General features: G+C 50.5%; 1 protein-coding gene across 1 annotated transcript in view; it reads left to right on the top strand.

The window, feature by feature from the left end:
- The window catches only part of LOC143682992 (immunoglobulin lambda-1 light chain-like), a 33,444-nt gene extending 21,348 nt beyond the window's left edge, over positions 1-12,096 (top strand). Inside the window, exons 4-5 of the mRNA XM_077159328.1 lie at positions 10,117-10,162; positions 11,777-12,096. Coding sequence (XP_077015443.1) covers positions 10,117-10,162; positions 11,777-12,096 — 366 coding nt within the window. The remainder of the gene's footprint in view (positions 1-10,116; positions 10,163-11,776) is intronic.
- The last annotated feature ends 5,436 nt before the right edge of the window (positions 12,097-17,532 follow it).

Genomic DNA, 17,532 nt, shown 5'->3' with positions numbered 1-17,532 from the left:
AGCGTCATGTCATTGGCCAATTGCTCCTTTTTCAGGGACATTTCTGATTCCTGAGGTCTCTTTCCCTGGTTGCCCACTGCTTTGGGAACTGTCCTGGACCTTAGATGGTGGAGCAGGAGTGTAGAGTTCAGCCATGGCCTGAGGTCTGAAGGACACATCAGGACTCCAAAGCTGACTCGAATCTTCCCGCAGTGGCCCCTGTACACCCCAAGATGTGCTCTCCTTCCACGTTCAGACTGCCTGGGTGGACGCCATGGAGGACCAGGTGACAATGAGGTTTTGAATCTAAGGCCAAAGAAGCAGAGTAGAGAAATGGTTCTTGGTCTTACAACCCATCCTGCTTTGGGACTGTCATGAGCATCTGGAGTCCATTCCACCGAGGAGAACAGGGCCTTCAATCTGGGCTACAGAAGAACAGAGTGTCACGGCTTTGAGCCTGTAGGGCTTCTCTCTCTTATAAAAGTTTTGACACATTTCATCTTGTTTATGGAGCTTAATGGTACACCCCAGAGAAGAAAGGGTTGAAAAAATGAGAATTTAAAAAAAACTGAGACTTGAAGCTTAAATTGATGGAAAAATTGGGGGAGTGGGGGCGGAAAAACCACCTGATCAATTCAGGGGAACTGGCAGCCGTAACCCCCACCTGAATATTATCAGGTGGTCGTAATATTCAAAATGATCTCAAATCACCCAACATACAGTGAATCCAGAAATTGTAATGATTTCTTAGGAAAGAAGACAGTTAATCCTTGCCAACCCCGAGGTGATACGGATTTTAGAATTGTCGGAGACCTTAAAGCAGTTATAATAAGCATGTTCTGTGACATAAAGGTAAACACTCTTGAAATGAGTAGAAGGTCAGGTGTTTTAGAGAATGTTAAAATCTATAAAAACAGAACCAAATTGAAAGGTTAGACTGAAAAAATAATGCAGAACAAAAAAATTAACTGGATGGTCTCAATAACAAAATGGAAATGAGAAAATCAGGGAAAATGAAGATGGGTATAAATTACCCAATCTGAAGGAGAGTGAGAGATGATTAAGGAAAAGCATCATCATCAACAACAACAACAGAGTTTTAGGGACCTGGGGGACAATATCTAAAGATTTTTATTTTTCATGCTATTGTTCCCATAGGAGATAATTTTTTTTATCTTGTTGATTTACTGGAAAATAATTTTTTATTGTCCGAATGAGATGGAGGCTGGTACAGCCATGCATCCTATGAAATGGAAAGGAGGGAGACTTTTAACATTATGGCAGAGAAGTCAAAGAAAACCCCACACCTGGACTCTTACACTGGGACTGGAGTGAGAGATTGGTTGTTCAGACATGTTCCCTGGTAGCACCTTGGAAGTGGTAGTTAGGATCTTGGGGGAAATGTCAAGAAATTGGGTTGGGAACGATTTTATATTCCCTGAGCTTCCAAAAGGGTCAGAGATAAAACCCTGATTTTTCCCATCTCAGCCACCTGGTACCAGGACTTGGGACACACAGGGTAGACCCAGGCTGAGAAGGGGCTGGGAGAATATGGTCCATAATATTGAAGATGGAAGGAGAGTTAAGGGCTCTCGACCAAGTTGACCTCTGTGAAGGGGTCGCTGAGGCCTGGGTGGTCCTGGTCTGAGAGAGAGGCTAAGCACCGGAAAGTTCCACTCAGGATTTCCCTTTACCTTACCTTGCACAAGTCCATGATGATGGACAGATGACTCTTGGACTTGTAGCTCAGAACCTGCTGAGTGATAAGGACTCTGCTGTGTGTGCCCTGGCGGAGCTCCTTGAGGTTCTCTTCCCAGCGCTTTCCTTGGCAGCCTTCATTAGGGGCCATGAAAAGACCATGACTTGCCTCCATCTGGGATCATTAAGGCAGCAGTCAGAAACTGTGTTGGAAGCTATGCTAGATGGTCTAAAATTTGTTTCTGTGACACTGCTTGTCCCAGATAACTGTAGAGATGGGATGCTGGTAGGAGCACTGTGAGTTGGATATAAGAATGCAAGGCTAAGGAACGTGCCAGAATCTATTGGTCATAAAACACGACTCATAGGGACATTTTGAGGGTATTGCTCAGAATCCTTTAGAGAAGAAGCAATCTGGTGTAGTTTAGAGCTCAGGTGGCAAGAGTGATGTTTGGCTCCTGGAGGGAGCATCCAAGATCCCACAAGAGATGACAGCTGGGAGGAGCCAAAGGGGAAGTGGGCAGAAGAGCACCACTTAGAGGGGTCACTTAAATGGGTTTGGCCATGGTATAGGGGCTGGGATAGAGACCCTTTCCCAGATCTGCTGCTGCTGGTCTTATCCCACCCTGCTGCCCTGTCCTGAAAGTCAACATCTGAGATCTCCCTTGCATTTCCCCACAGGAGATCAAAGCTGAAGGTGCTGGATTTTACCCATGACCTTGTGCTCTCCAAGTGGGAGGACTATGTGCAGACCTCGCCCTGTTACTTTGTCATCACTCCCACCCTGGAAGAGCTGGAGGGAGACCAGAGCACCCCAGATCCTGGAGAACAGCCTCTGCATAATGAAGAGCCTGAGCACATACATGCCGGCCTTCAACTGAGCAGTTTCCACAGTTCCTTCCACCTGTCCAGGTTCCCCTCTTACAGCACCTTCCAACACCTGAACATGCTGCCTAGCTGCACCCCCCTCCCACTCTCTTGTCTTCGGTGACAACGTTATCTCCAGCCCAGGCGTCACCGATGTGTTTAGGCACTTAGCAGGACTCAGGGAGCTGAAGTGAATGCAGTACCCTGTCCCTGCCAAGTGCTGTGGGGATTCAGGTGAACGCAGATGGGGAACAGCAAGACACCAGAACTTGCCTGAGTGCACGCCAGCTTGCAGAAGATGTTGCAGATGCTAAATCGGGATGACATCGAGTTGACTTATCCTTCCTATATAGACTGTTGAGAAGGCACAGCAGACCTGACAGAAAGCAGGAGCCAAGCTGCGGCAATGCATTTCCTGAGTGGATGATGTGGTTTAGAGAAAACTGTCAAAACAAGAAACAATGGGGTCCCAAAGCTCCAGGCGTCCTTGGAGAGCGGGGGCAGGGGCAGCTGTGTCCCCACCCGGGGCCCCAGGGGCGGGGACCGCTGAGGTCGGTTGGCAGGTGTCCCTCTGGGATAGACCCTGGAGGGGCTGGGGGCAGGGTCCAGAGCCAGCCCCGGCTGGGTGCACTGGGGCAGCCGCAGCAAGTGAGAGGAACAGAGGAACCTGTGACGCCTCCTCCAGGGAGCCAGCATAGCAGCTCGGCCATAGGTGCCTCTGACCCTGAGGCCCATGAGGCCCAGGACAGGCCAGATGGGCCCTTGCGCAGGACGATGCTGGCCCCTGCTGCTGCTGCTGCTGCTGGCCTTGGCCGTGGGCACTCACAGCCAGCTGCCCCCGACGGCAGCCTCCCCCCCACCCAGTACCCCAGGGCCCAGAGGCAGCAGCCAATCCAGCCCCTGGAGCCTGCAGAGCCTGTTGGACAGGTAAGGGCTGAGCGGGTCACGGAGGGACAAGGGGGGGTCCCTGTGATCCCAGCCCGGAATGAGGGACGGAGGGAAGAGGGCAGTGACCGGGAGACACATGAGCAGGAAAGAAGGATGGCTGGGAGAGGCAGGGTCCTGGCAGAGGCTGTCTTTATTTGACACGTCGCTCTTTTGCTCGTTGCTGATTTTGTGCATGAATTTTTATTTTTCAATAGTGTGTTGAAATATGATTTGTCTTGGTCACTGAGTTTTGGACGCCCCTTGCATTTTGCATCTGAGGTTAGTGCCTCGCTTACCTCACCCTAGCTCTGGCCTGGCTCCTGGAGGATGGAGGCAGGGAGGCAGGGGTAGGACGGCCCAGACGGGTGGTGGCCGCTGCCCCCCCAGGGAACCCAGGCGCTGACACACCTCTCCTCTCCCCAGACACACCACCTCTTCCCTCTTAATTCAGAGGGCAGGGGCTTCTGGCTGGGGAGGAGGAGGGGGGCTTTCCCTTGGTCACCAGATCCTCAGCTGAACCCACCTCTGGGACTGGAGCCATCAGCAGCCATGGACCAAGGCAGGGGCTGGGATCCCAGAGGGAAAGGAGCTTTGGTGCAGTGATGAAGGGACAGCACCCTGCAGCATGGTGCCGACGAGACAGAGGCACATCCAGGGCAGACAGGAAGCCTGTGGGGACAGGGAACGGTAGAGGGACCCACCCAGCAGGGTGTGGGGGACCCAGAACTCCCGCGTGGGGGGAGCACGTGGGGCCTGGGGAAGGGGACCCAAGAGGAGGTTGTGTGGGCAGCCACGCCCAGCCCCGGAGACCCCAGCCCTGGAGAGTGGACTTGACCTGGGTTAGCCCGGACGAGGTGGGATCCTGGTCCAGAATCTCCTGGAGAGGGTCACTAGATGGATGCCCGGAGGGAACTATGGACAGATTTGGAAGGAGCTAGAGAGGAGGGAGGAGGGACAAGGAGGACTCCTGGATTTTATTAATGAATTCTTTAGAGCATGCAATGACCATACGAGCCTGCCCTGTATTTTAGCAAAATAGTCCAAGAAGGAGGTCAGAGAAGGGGGCAAGACTTCGGTTTGGTCTCCCCCCACTCCAAGGATGTCCAATCACCTGCCCGTTCATAAAGGTTTACTTGGGGTCAGCCCCAGGGGGATGTAGACGGGAAAGGGCCCCAACCAAGGGGCACAGTCCAGGCCTTGGGGACAGACAGACACGTGGACAACTTTAAGAGTCATGTGGGGGGAGGGGTGCCCAGCTCTGGGGGTGGAACAGCAGATATGGGGGCCACCGGTGTGATAGTGGCAAAGGGAACCATGAGTGCTGAGAGAAGAGCAAAGCGAGGGGCAGGTGGCAGGCAGGCACTCCTTATATCCCCTCTCTTACTTTGTTTCATGGTTTTTCAGCCTATTCTCGTGTTTTCTGTTTGTAAGCAGTTATATCATCTGCAAATAACAAGAACTTTTCTCTTTATTCCCAATATTCTGTACCCTTATTTTCTTTTCCTAACTTATTACTTTGATTAGGATCGCCAGAACAGAAATGAATAATAGGGTGCACAGGTAGTTCAGTGGTTAGAATGCCTGCCTTTCATGAGGGAGACCTGGGTTTGATTCCCGGACCATGCAACCCCCTCCCTCAAAAAAAAAAAAAAAAAAAAAGAATAGTAAAATAAAGCCTTTTTTTTTTTTTACATGGGCAGGGACCGGGAATCGGTGCCTGCTGAGCCACCGTGGCCCACCCTAAAATAAAGCCTTTTATTCAGACTTCAAGGGGATGTATGTAGTTTTCCACCATTAAGTGTGATTATTGCTATATATTATATATAATATATAAAAAAAATATGATCATATATATTGTTGCTGGTAAATATCCTTTGTTAAGTAAATATGCCATCTATTCACAGCTAATAAGAACTGTTTGACTTTTTATTTGTTATTATTACTTTTTCAGCTTCAACAAATACTTATATAGCCAAAAATAATTTTTTTTTCTTCCAAGAGCTTATCATGAAAACAATCACAGCTGACTGGTTTTGTTTTCTTCTTCTTCCTCTGCCTCTTTCTTCTCCTTCTTCTTTTTCAGTCCTTGGTGATTATCAAAATAACATTCTTTTTCTATTTATCTTTTTGCAGCTAGCATACTCAAGATTTCTTCAGTGTTACCTTCCAAAAACCTCAGAGTCCACCCAATGCATATCGGATAGTATTTTAAGCCACAGCTTCCAGGGTGTTCTGGTTTGCTAGCTGCCGGAATGCAATATACTAGAAACAAAATGACTTTAAATAAGTTCCTAGTTTAGAGTTCTAAGGTCGAGAAGATGTCCCAATTAAAGCAAGTCTATAGAAATGTCCAATCTAAGGCATCCAAGGAAAGATACCTTGGTTCAAGAAGGCTGATGAAGTTCAGGGTTTCTCTCTAGTGAGAAGGCACATGGTGAACACAGTCAGAGTTTCTCTCTCAGCTGGAAGGGCACATGGCGAACACGGCATCAGCTGCTAGCTTTCTCTCCTGGCTTCCTGCTTCATGAAGCATCCTGGGAGGCATATTACTTCTAGCTGCTCTAAAATACTGGAGACTAAAAGAGATATCAATTTAATGATTCAGCATTCATATTCATTTAAGTCCTATCTTCTGTGTATAATTCCACCATCACCTTTGATCTTTCCGCACCTCTCTTTGGGGTTGTTTGGGCTATGGCAACTTGAAATTTTTGATATTGGAAGGAGCTGTCATTAATATGGGGTAGGAGATGGAACTAGCTGATGTTCTGGAGAGAGGCTAGGCCTCTAGGTTTCAGGACTTATCTGGACCAGGGACCCATCTGGAGGTTGTAGGTTTCTAGCAAGTTACTCTAGTGTCTGGAACCCTTGTAGAACCTTATAAATTGCCCTAAGTCTTCTTTAGGATTGTCTAGAATGGTCCTGGTTGAGGTTTGGCAAGCTGTGATGGTAGCAAGGTCTACCTGCTACAGAGGAGGTAAGAGCAACCTCCAGAGTAGCCTCTCAACTCTATTTGAACTCTCTCTGCCACTGATACTTTATTAATTACACTTCTTTTTCCCCTTTTGGTTAGGATGTAATTGTTAATCCCACAGTTCCAGGTCTGAATTCATCCCTGGGAGTCATCTCCTACATTGCCAGGGAGACTTTCACTCCTGGATGTCACATCTCACATAGTGGGGAGGGCAATGATTTCACTTGCAGAGCTGGGCTTAGAGAGACTGAGGCCACATCTGAGCAACAACAGAGGCCCTCCAGAAGTAACTCTTAGGCACGCCTATAGGTAGTCTAAGCTTCTCTGCTACCTACATAAGCTTCACAAGAGTAAGCCTCATGATCGAGGGCATGGCCTATTGATTTGGGTGTCCCTAATGTTTGACACAGTATCAGGGGATTCCCTGATGGTAAGGTTTAATAGTTCCATAGTCTTTCTCTCCTCCCTCAGGGGACTTTGGCAATACTTTTTGATTATCTGATCTGCTCTAGGATGTTTCCAGACATTACAATAATCTATACAGGATTAAGGGACCTCTTTCTTATTCTGTGCTTCCTGTGTTTCAGTTGTTCAAAAGAGCTATACAGATACATTGAGGTAGATTATGCACTACAGAAAATTTCAGTTCCAGATCAAATAAACCTTTCTTCCATTGGTCTCAAAAAGTATGTGTGGTTCTAAAATATAGACACTGTCTTCCTTACCCCTGTGTTCTGAATTACTTTAACCCCAACCTGTTTGGCTTCGTTCTTATCTCTAAATATCAGGTTATATATATAAAACAGCCTCTCAAATTTCAGAAAAAATAATCACCCCGGACAATGTGTCTGCTCTAAAAGCTTACAATCTAGGCCCCTGTTTTCTTATAAGTATTTCCTAAAGGTGCCCGCACCATTGTTGTGTTTTTGTTCCTGGCTTATTTTATCTCACTAAGTGTCCCACATGTTCATTCACATCATTGCAGGCCTCGTGACATTGTTCCTTTTTGTAGCAGCACAACCTTCGTGCATAAGTATACACCATCGTTTACCAATCTACTTCTCCGTCAGTGCATCCTTCAGCCACCTGCATTCACTGGGCATCATGTAGAGGGCCTAAAGTCCACAGTCCATCAACATTCTCAATTTTAGATAATTCCATTGTTCCCAAGAGTCAGAAAACCAATAAACACACCCTGTCCAAATAGAAAATCTAATCCTCCTCTTAACTGTTGTCCCTCACCCCATTATTTACCTCTGCTGTTGCTGTGGTAGTGTTGATGGTTTCCTTTTGAGCATAGCATGCAATAGCAGTTTTCCCCCTGTACCCTGGACTTAAACACTCTTTATACAAGAATCATATCTTTGAAGTAATTCTAACAAGAAGTCATTCATATTTCTAGTATGAGTCAGTGGGACACATAGGTCTACACAGTCCCTTTCAATCTTGTTCATCTTTAATATGGTAATATTACTTAGAGACCCACTAGAGAACCACCTTCACTCCTATCTATTCCCTTACTTTGGAGTTCGACCCCATTAACTAACGATTCACCCGTCTCTAGCTTCTATGTATCTCTAAGGTCCCTATATTCTGTATTATAAATCTCTGATTATATCTTTATGCTGGTCATAAAAGTGGAATCATACAGTATCTGTCCTTTTGTGTCTGGCTAACTTCGCTCAGCATTATGTCCTCAAGGCTCATCCATCTTGTCATGTGCTTCAGGATGTCATTTTGTCTTACTGCTGCATAATATTCCATTGTATGCATATACCACATCTTGTTGATCCACTCATCTGTTGATTAGCATTTTATTTGTTTCCATCTTTTGTCAATTGTGAGTAATGCTGCTATGAACATCAGTGTGCAAGTGTCTGTTTGGGTCATTGCTTTCAGCTCTTCTGGGCATATACTATGTAGTACTATTGCTGGGTCATAGGGCAACTCTCGTAGGTTTTTTGGTGGATTCTTTTGGGTTTTCTATGTATAAGATTATGTCATTTGTGACTAGCTTAGTTCTACTTCTTTTCCAGCATGGATGCCTTTCATTTCTTTTTCTTGCCTAATTGCTTTAGCTAGAATTTCCAGTGGTATGTTGAAGAGTGGACCAGTTTCTAAGGTGGAAACACATTGCTCTGACTCTGCTCTGGCTTATCGGAAGCACCTTGCATCCGATAAGCCACAAATCAATGCGATACACACAACTGAGCTGGGCATTACAATCAGCAAAGACAAAACCTGGGACATCTTGTAATTCCAAGACTTGCTGGGTCGGTGGGTTTTTTGTATGTGTGGTTGTTGTTTCTTAATCATCGTTTTAATTTTAAAAAGGACATTTAGATGCAACCTAAGGTCAGTGTGAGAGGTGAGGTGGATGACTCCAAGTTTGTAGCCTGGGGGTCGAAAGGACTCACGGTGATGTGGGAAGAGATAAAGACAGAAAAAAAGCACAGGGTTGGGGGAAAGGCGGTCAGTTTCATCTGGGACATGTTGAGTTTGAGAACCCTTTTGGGCATCCAGCTGAGATAGTCAGTGGGCATTTTATGTAGGGACCTGGAGCTGAAGAGGGATTGTGGCGCTGGTATAGAGACTCCAGCCAAACCAGACAGGCAGTAGGGTGAGTCAACAGTAGGGGAGCATGGCAAAAAAAAAAAAAAGAGTAGCATCCTGTAACCATAGAGGATGACCTTGGAGATCAGCAGTCTCTGCATGATCCACAGAGAAAGGGAAGCCAGTGGAGGAGGAGGAGAACTGAGGTACAGAAAGGGGGTGGAGCAAACACAGGGCTGCATCCTGCAGAGAAGTCACGTAACGTGGGGACTGGGAAGGGAAGGCGGCCTTGACTATGATGAGTTACCCTTGACCTGATGGGTTTCAAGGAGAGGGGTGAGAGGAGGACCTCTGCCATATCCCAGCTCATAACACAGTTGCTGGTAAAGACAGTGTTGAGTAACCATTGCTGAATGGATGGAGGGATGGAAGGATGAATGGATGGATGGGAAGATGGATGGATGGAAGGATGGATGGACTGACGGATGGGTGAATGAACAGAGAGATCAACAGATGGATGGATGGGCAGATGGAAAGTCAGTGATCTGAGAAATCAGAGAAACTTTCTTGAAAGAGGTGGGACTCAGCTGAAATCTTGATGGATGGAGACAGAAGAAGAGGGGAGGTCTCCACATGGGAACTCAGTGGATCAGAGATGACCTGGACTTCATGGGCGCAGGGAAGAAGCCAGCATGACTGGACTGTAGGACACCGTGGAGGAGGAAGGACTCACAGGCCCATAAAGTGAGGGCAGGAGAGACTGGGCAGGTGGGAGCCAGCTCAGGACTCATTCCTCCACTGCACACCGCCACTGGGGAGAACCCAATCAGGGGGTTGACTGGGCCCTTACAACATGCAGCATCACCAGGCACAGGGACACCACCAGGTCAGGGGAAGAGTCTGTCCCAGAGAATGGGAGCAGGGATCCTCTAAGACCATGGCTCACCCCAGGGGTGCCCCAGCCTCTAGGGTGCTGGCCGCCCACCCCATCCATGCCCAGGACACTGTCCCACTTGCTCAGTCATGTGCCCATCATGTCCAGCAGGTTACTGTCCAGGCCCGGCCTCCAAGGGGAAGGCCCCAGCTGCTGGTCCCGCGGGTTTTGGTCTCAGCCTCAGCCAACGTGGTATGTCTTCGGTGGCGGGACCCAGCTCACCGTCCTAGGTAAGTGGCCAACCTCTCTACCCCTCTCCTGTCTCCACAAAGTCACTGTCCCCTCTATCCCCAGCCTGAGGACCAACACCTTCTTTCCTTTCTCTGTGGGGTCCAGGGGAGACAAGTTGGTCTTGGGGTAACCGGCCGGACAGATGCCACAGCAGGCAGCCACATCCAGAGTCCAGTAGCTGCTCACTGCCTGGCCCTGGGGGCCTGGGGTGGTGGCCCAACTCCTTCCATCACATCTGTTGGGGAAGAAGCTGGGCTGGGGGACATAGGGACAGGATAGGGAGGGGGGTTTGTATGAGCCTATGACACAGTTTTATGTGTTCAGTGGAGGGACCCAAATGACCATTCTCGGTAAGTCCTTCTTGCTGGCTCCCACCTCTTCTCTGCATGTTTTGGGACAATTTTCAGCTGTTTGTGCTCATTCTCTGTCTGCTCTCAGTCTGCAGTCAGGGTTTCTCACCAGCAGGATTCTGGGTCCCTCCTCCCTTCCCCTCTGTGATTGCTGCCCCCTGTGTTCCTACAGCTCATTTTCACCCCTTCCCCATGACCCACAGGGAGAGACTGTACAAGATGACCATCCTCCATCATCTGCTCCTTCTCTAGATGGCATCTAGTCCTTCTTTAGAGAATAGGCTAGTCCTTTGCTCCACCAGGGCTTGTGAGGTCCCTAAGACTAGCTTTGTTCTCTTCATCCTTATTTGGGCTCCTGCAGAACAGCATTTTGGGGGTTCCTTGCATGGTGATGTGGCAGCAGGAGATCATCGCGAGGGTGATACACTGGGGGAATTTGGTGAGGACAAGCAGACTCCAAGACAGGCTGGGGAAGCAGTAGTCGGAGCTCAGGACAGGGGTTCCGGGAGGTGACAGAGGGCCATGTGGGAATAGGAAGGGGGTTGGAGCTCTCCCCTTTGGCCAATGAGGGCCTCCAGCCCTGAGCCAACAGCCTCAATAAGACTCAGGAAACCCAAGCTAGAGGGAGAGGGGCACTGGGCCCAGGAAGCAGGCGAGTGACACGGAAAAGGGTGTTGGTTGTTGGTGGACACCTCGGTCCCTGCAGGAGTCACTCTCAGACTCACATGCTCCTTTGGACAGAAAGGCAGATCCCCAATGTGAAACATCCTGGGGACAGCACAAAAGGGAGTGCAAACGCCAAAACCACGTGAGCAGAATTGGTGATGCCTCAGGACAGGCAGACAGAGCTTCCCTGATTAGCAAAGCACCTTATCCAAAGACCCTCGGGGAGGAAGATTTAGGACAAGCACAGAGCCTTAGGGAAAGAGCCCAGGGCCTGGCACATCAGATGTATCAGCTGAGAAAGGTCCCAGGGGAGGCCCCACCGGAGGTCAAGGAGCTCAGATCACCTACTCAAGGACACTTCACACAGTGTCTGGAAGAATCAAGGGCAGGTGGGTCAGGGGGAGGCACGCAGATGAGAGGCCAGGGCCCAGCAAAGTCTCAGGAAGGGGGATGGCAGGTGGCAGGTTGAGGGGGCCCTGCCTTCCCCCGGCATGAATCTCTGGAGCTGAGGGGCCCCCACCTCCCAGGCAGAGGCAGGGGCTCTCCCCAGGCAGGTCCCCGGGACCCTCACCCCCCTGCCCTGCCCCTGCCCTGCAGGTCAGCCCAAGGCCTCACCCAGCGTCCACGTGTTCCCGCCATCCCCTGAGGAGCTGGCGACCAACCACGCCACCCTGGTGTGTCTCATCAGTGGCTTCTACCCGGGCAGCGTGGATGTGACATGGAAGAGAGGGGGCAATGCCATCTCCCAGGGTGTGCAGACCAGCAGGCCCTCCAAGCAGGCCGACAGCAGGTACGCGGCCAGCAGCTACCTGTCCCTGGACAGCGCCCAGTGGAGAAGAGGAGACACCTACAGCTGCCAGGTCACCCATGAGGGCAGCATGGTGGAGAAGAGCGTGGCTGCTGGACAGTGTCCTTAGCTCCCTGCACCTCCACCTTCCCTGGCTGCAGGACCCTGCTGGGGGGTGGGGTGGGGTGTCTCCCTTGCCATCTCCCCGAGCCCCCCTACCCCCACCCCCACTTGGAATCGTCTCACATGGGCCAGGCCCCCCACCCTCCCCGCTCCCACCTCTCCTCAATAAAGGATTCGCCATTTATCATCCGACTTGCCCTAATAGGTGATGTGGGTCTGACCTCAAGACTCTGGGGGATGGGTCGCCGCCGAGGGGTGGGAGTGGGGTCAGACACTGCAGAGTGGGAAGCCCCTGGAAGCCGGATGAGCTCTATCTGCTGGTGGAGCTGTGATCCGTGCAGGACGGGACCCCGGGGGAGCTGCCCTAGGGAACAGGGAGCCCTCATGAGTGTGTGTAGGTGGGGGGTAGATAAGGCAGTCCAGGTGCCCAGCATGGGGGGGTGGGGGGGCTACAGATGAGCCAGGGGAGAAGATGCCCCGTGGGGCCAACTGGCCTCTGTCTCTATCCATGTGCTCTCATCCAACCACCGATTTCCCACTGACCCTGCCTCCTGGTCTAAGGCCGTGCCCATCTGTCGGGGGACACCCCTGATTACAGGGGAAATCTGCTTGGACTTAGATGGCAGGGGACCCCCCCCCCCACCGCCTCCCGGGCCACCCAGCCCTGTTGCCACTGGGGGGTCCAAAGCAGCCCTCAAAGGCACCCAGCCCCTGCCCTGTGCCCTCCGAGAGGCGCCGCTGTCCCCCGACCTGTCCCACCCCCGCCAAGTCCAACTCTGCTCAGGGTTGGGGGCACAGACCACCCAGCCCCCAGCCCAGCCCCAAGGCTTCTCCCACCCAGAGGCAGAAACAGTGAACCTAAAACAGTGAAGGGGCTAACGTGGAGGAATGGGGGTGCTCATGTGAGGGTATGTGTGTGGGTGTGTGTGTTTGCACCTGTGTGAGTGTAAAAGTGAGTGTGCGTGTGTAGGCGAGTGCCTGGGTGTGCGTCTAAGTAAACGAGTGAGGCTGGTACAGGACAAGTGAGGGTGGCTGCAGTTGGGGGTCGGGGGGGGACCCCACATGCCCTCCCCTTGGCTTCCGTTCTGCCCAGCACAGGCCGCACTTCCGGGTCGACCAGAACTCCGGATCTGCAGACCCCAGTGGAGCTCCCTGCAGGGCCTGTGTGCCTAACCACCCACCTCCTCCACTCTCCACACTCGGGGCGCCCTCACCTCTGTCTTGCCAGGTGGCCCCCACTGGAGAATGTGCATTTTAGCACCCACCTTCACCGTCCTGACACCCACCCCTACCCACCCTTCTCACCTGCTGATGTGTGAGATGGCCCGATCCCCCAAGAGGCCCGAACCCCCAGTCCCAGCCCTGACCTCAATCCTCCTGAGCTCTGGTCCCACGCAGCCAGCTGCCCCAGGGCAGGGTGGCATGCAGCCTCCCCACAGCACCTGCACCCCCAAATGCTGCCCCAACCCCACTGTATATTAGGCTTCATTTCACGGAACGTGCCATGCATTGGAAGGAGGCCCCTGGCCACCGGCCCCCGTTTCCCTGCACAGAGACATCTGTCCAGGCATCACTGCCCATCCCCCCACCCCTCACTTATCCCATGGGGGAATTTGGGAGAAGGCTCTGAGCACAGGGGACCAGTCATTTGTAGGAGCAAGGGTTAAAACAAGACCTGCAGAATTTATTGGGAGCAGCTGGTTTCAGAGTGGCGGTGGCAGTCAACTGTGGAGATTGTTATCTGCTTAATGGAGAACAGTCTGGGAGAGAGAGAATGTTTGTTTTATCTTAGCCCCAGGTTCTTTGCGGTTGTCTAAAGATGAAAAATAAGCAGTCTGTTTTTCTCATGAGGTGCATAAGTGCTTTTTGTCACGTGAACCCTGCAGTATATAAGCAGGAACTAGTTAAGAATAAAGTTGTCTGTTATCACTAATCTTCAGGCCCCCTGATCTCCTCTGTCTCTCTCATCATTCCTTAATATCCTTCGAGCTCCAGCTCCAGTCCTTTGGAAGCAACAGTCATTGGGTCCCCTTCCTTGCTTTTTTTTTTGCATGGGTAGGCACCGGGAATCCCAGGTCGATTGGCAGGCGAGAACTCTGCACTGAGCCACCTTACTGAGCCACTGTGACCCCTCCCCGGCCCCTTGCTTTTTGTCCCCACCTTACAGGGGGCTGAGCTCTAACACAGCCACCTACTCCCTGGCAGTCATGTCCCACGTAGGTGGGGGAGGGCAGTGGGCTCACCTGCCAAGTTGGCTTAGAGACAGAGGGCTGCCCACTAGCACATCTCCCTTCAGATGTCAGGAAATGGGAGAGGTGGGGAAAAACAAAGAAACAGCCACTTTATCTTTGTTTACCCTGTTTTTCCTGCCCTCCTGGTGTTTCTCTCTCTCTCTCTCTCTCTCTCTCTTTATAATTTTCTTTCTGTTTTTAGACAAATTCCTCTATCAATTTTCGGGTAGGTTTGTTAGAGACTGTTTCTATTAGCTTTCCTTAACCTAAGAATCTAAGAATGTCTTGATTCCCCCTTCTTCTTCTTTTTTTTTTTTTTTTTGGTATGCTGTATGGCAGGGTCACCTTTCATTCTTTTTCCATGTGAGTATCCCATTATTACAGCACCATTTGTAGGATTTTTTTATTTTGGGGGTGAGGGGGAAGGGCATGGGCTGGGACTCGAACCCGAGTCTCCCGCATGGCAGGCAAGAATTCTCGCACTGAGCTACTCTCGCACTTCCAGAAATTGTCACTTTAAATGCAAATAATCATACTGTGAGCGTGCCTACCCTAGTCCTGTTTTCTCTGAAGGTTCACGTGGTTGTAGCTGGAGCTCGCAGCTACTGTACCCAGGAGACATTTCCCTTGTGCCCAACAAGAACCTCTCCAGGCTGCAGCTGCTGGCGGGGTGACCCAAACCTTTGTTCCTGTAGTGTGCATTAACTTTTTTTTATTCTTAACGTTTTTAATTGTGAAATATAACATGTATGCCTAAAAGTGATGAATTTCAAAGTGCATTTTAGCAAGTGATTTTAGAATAAATTTCAGAGTTTGGTGGGGATTACATTCCACAATTTCAGGTTTTTCCTTCGAGCTGCTCCAAGACACTGGAGACTAAAAGAAATATCAGTATAATGATTCAGCAGTCATACTCATTTGTTAAATCCTATCTTCTCTGTATAGCTCCGCCATCACCTTTGATCTTTCGCCCACTCCTTAGGGTCATTCTAACTTTTTAATGTTGGAAGGGGCTGTCAATAATATTGGGCAGGGAGATGGAACTAGTCGATGTTCTGGAGAGGCTGGGCCTTCTAGGTTTCAGAACTTATCTGGTCCAGGGACTCATCTGGAGGTTGTAGGTTTCTGGAAAGTTACCCTGATGTTTGGAACTTTTGTAGAATCTCATACATTGCCCTAGGTGTTTTTTAAGATTGGCAGGAATGGTTTTGGTTGGGGGTTGGCAAACCATGGTAAATAGCGGCAGTATCTAGCAGAAGCTCGCATAAGAGTTGCTTTCAGAGTAGCCTCTCGGCTCTATTTGAACTCTCTTAGCATCTGCGTTAACTTTTATCACAGGACACCCCGGGGTTCTCTGGGGTCCTCCATCATGTTGCAGCACCCCAATTCCCAGGACAGTCAGGAGTGATCGCCCCGTGGCTGTGGCTCACTGGCATGGGGAACCTAGAGTGGCCAGGGGAAAGTTTGAACTTCCGGGCCAGTGGAAGCATTGCCGTGTGCCTGGCAGAAGGCTTCCTCCCTTGGGAACTAAACCTCTGAATTAGTGGATCCCAAAGCTGCAGGGACAGGAAGCAAAATATGGCTGGTTGATCTCTGGACCCATGAATCTGGATGGGGGGAAATGATTTTGGGGTTGCATTTTTATGATTGCTTTCCAGAATAATTGCATTGTACTAGGAGAACTTCATCTGTTCTTGAGCTCTTTGACACTTGCTGGTAACTTCTTTCTGGACCATCATATGTGCCATTTTTGTGCTTGAAAAACCTGCATGTTCTGCATGTGGAACATGACCTGATCTAGGTATGGCCAGGAGGTTGGCTATCAGTTGTCTGGTCCAAGCTTCCTCTAGCATTTCTGATTCATGGTCTGCTTATTCCATCAGTTACACACAGACATGGACAAAACCTGGTAGCCCATATGCAGTGAGTATTAGGCATCCAGAGCTCAGTTTCCTGGGGCCCCACAACTGGGCTGCACCCCCTCCTCTCCCACCTAATCAGGGTCCCAAGCCCCAAGGACCCTTCATGCAAATCCTCTCTTCTCTCCCTGGCTGCCCAAGGCTGCCCTGGCTCCTAGGGCTAGGCTTCAGGTCTGCAGAATTGCTGAGCACACAGGGGAGGAGGTAGAGATACCAGTTCTGCTTATGGGCAGCCCAGGAAATGGGGCAGCTGCTGGAGCTCCCATGGGCCGTGAGCACAAGGCAGGGCCAGTTCATGGCACACCCTGGTGGCCCCTTGCTCTTTGTCACACATCTGTGCCCAGAGGGATGGTGCTGGGGCCTCAGGCTATTAGGGTATGCCTCTCCCCTGCCCTGTTCTCCTTCTCCGATCCCAAGGACTGGTTGGGTCTTCTTCTCTCCCTCCCTTTTATTCCCCTTTCTCCACGTACTATGGGAAGTGGACATATGCTGGCCTTCTCACCACTGGTGCCTGAGAACACAAAATGACAAGGTCTCCTATTGGGATCTTGGAAAGGACTGCAAATCCCAAGCTCTGTCCTCTTTATTCTGTGACTCTGCCTTCCCTCGGTATTCCTGCTGACCCCTGCACTCACTAAACTGGAAAGACACCAAGGGCAAGATGAACTTCCACCATTTTGGGTACCTCTAGCGCCCTGGAGAGTCTTCTGGAGGATAGGTCTCATTATCTCATAGCTGCAGTACTTTCGAAATGACTTTTAGGAAGAATGTTTCCATGCCAGGTGTTAGGATGATTTGAAAGCACAGATGTGTGATGCAAGGAAACAGCCTTGGTTGGATCATCTCTATGTTCTCATTCTCCACCAATCAAAGGCTCTGAACCCACACTTGGCCTCCTTCCCCAGGTCAAGTGCTCCTGGTACCCAGAACAGGCCTGGGTTAGTGAGGGCTATGAAGGTGGTGGTGGGGAGGAGGTGGTCTTCTCAGAAACCTAACTCAGGAAGAGAACCACCCTCTACCTCCTTCTAACTCAAGCTGTCCCTGGAAAGGGGTTTTCCATAAAAGGGACATCGTTCCCTGCAAAGGGAGGCATGTTTGGAAACCACAAGAGCTCTTTGTGGCTGCAGAGGAGCAGAAAGAGGGTGACTTGAGCCTTGGGTGGGGGGGGGGGTCAGGTCAGGAAGGACTTTGGGCTGGCCACTACACTTAGGTTTAAATGAGTAAGTGACCCCATCAGACCTGTAGAGAAGAACAGATGGAAGGAAACTGAGGCCAGAGGTGGGAAGCCAGGGA

Source organism: Tamandua tetradactyla, chromosome 5 (genome assembly GCF_023851605.1).
Source record: "Tamandua tetradactyla isolate mTamTet1 chromosome 5, mTamTet1.pri, whole genome shotgun sequence".
NCBI lineage: Eukaryota > Metazoa > Chordata > Mammalia > Pilosa > Myrmecophagidae > Tamandua > Tamandua tetradactyla.
The sequence above is the reverse complement of the archived record's forward strand: the minus strand, read 5'-3'. Positions and strand labels throughout refer to the sequence as shown.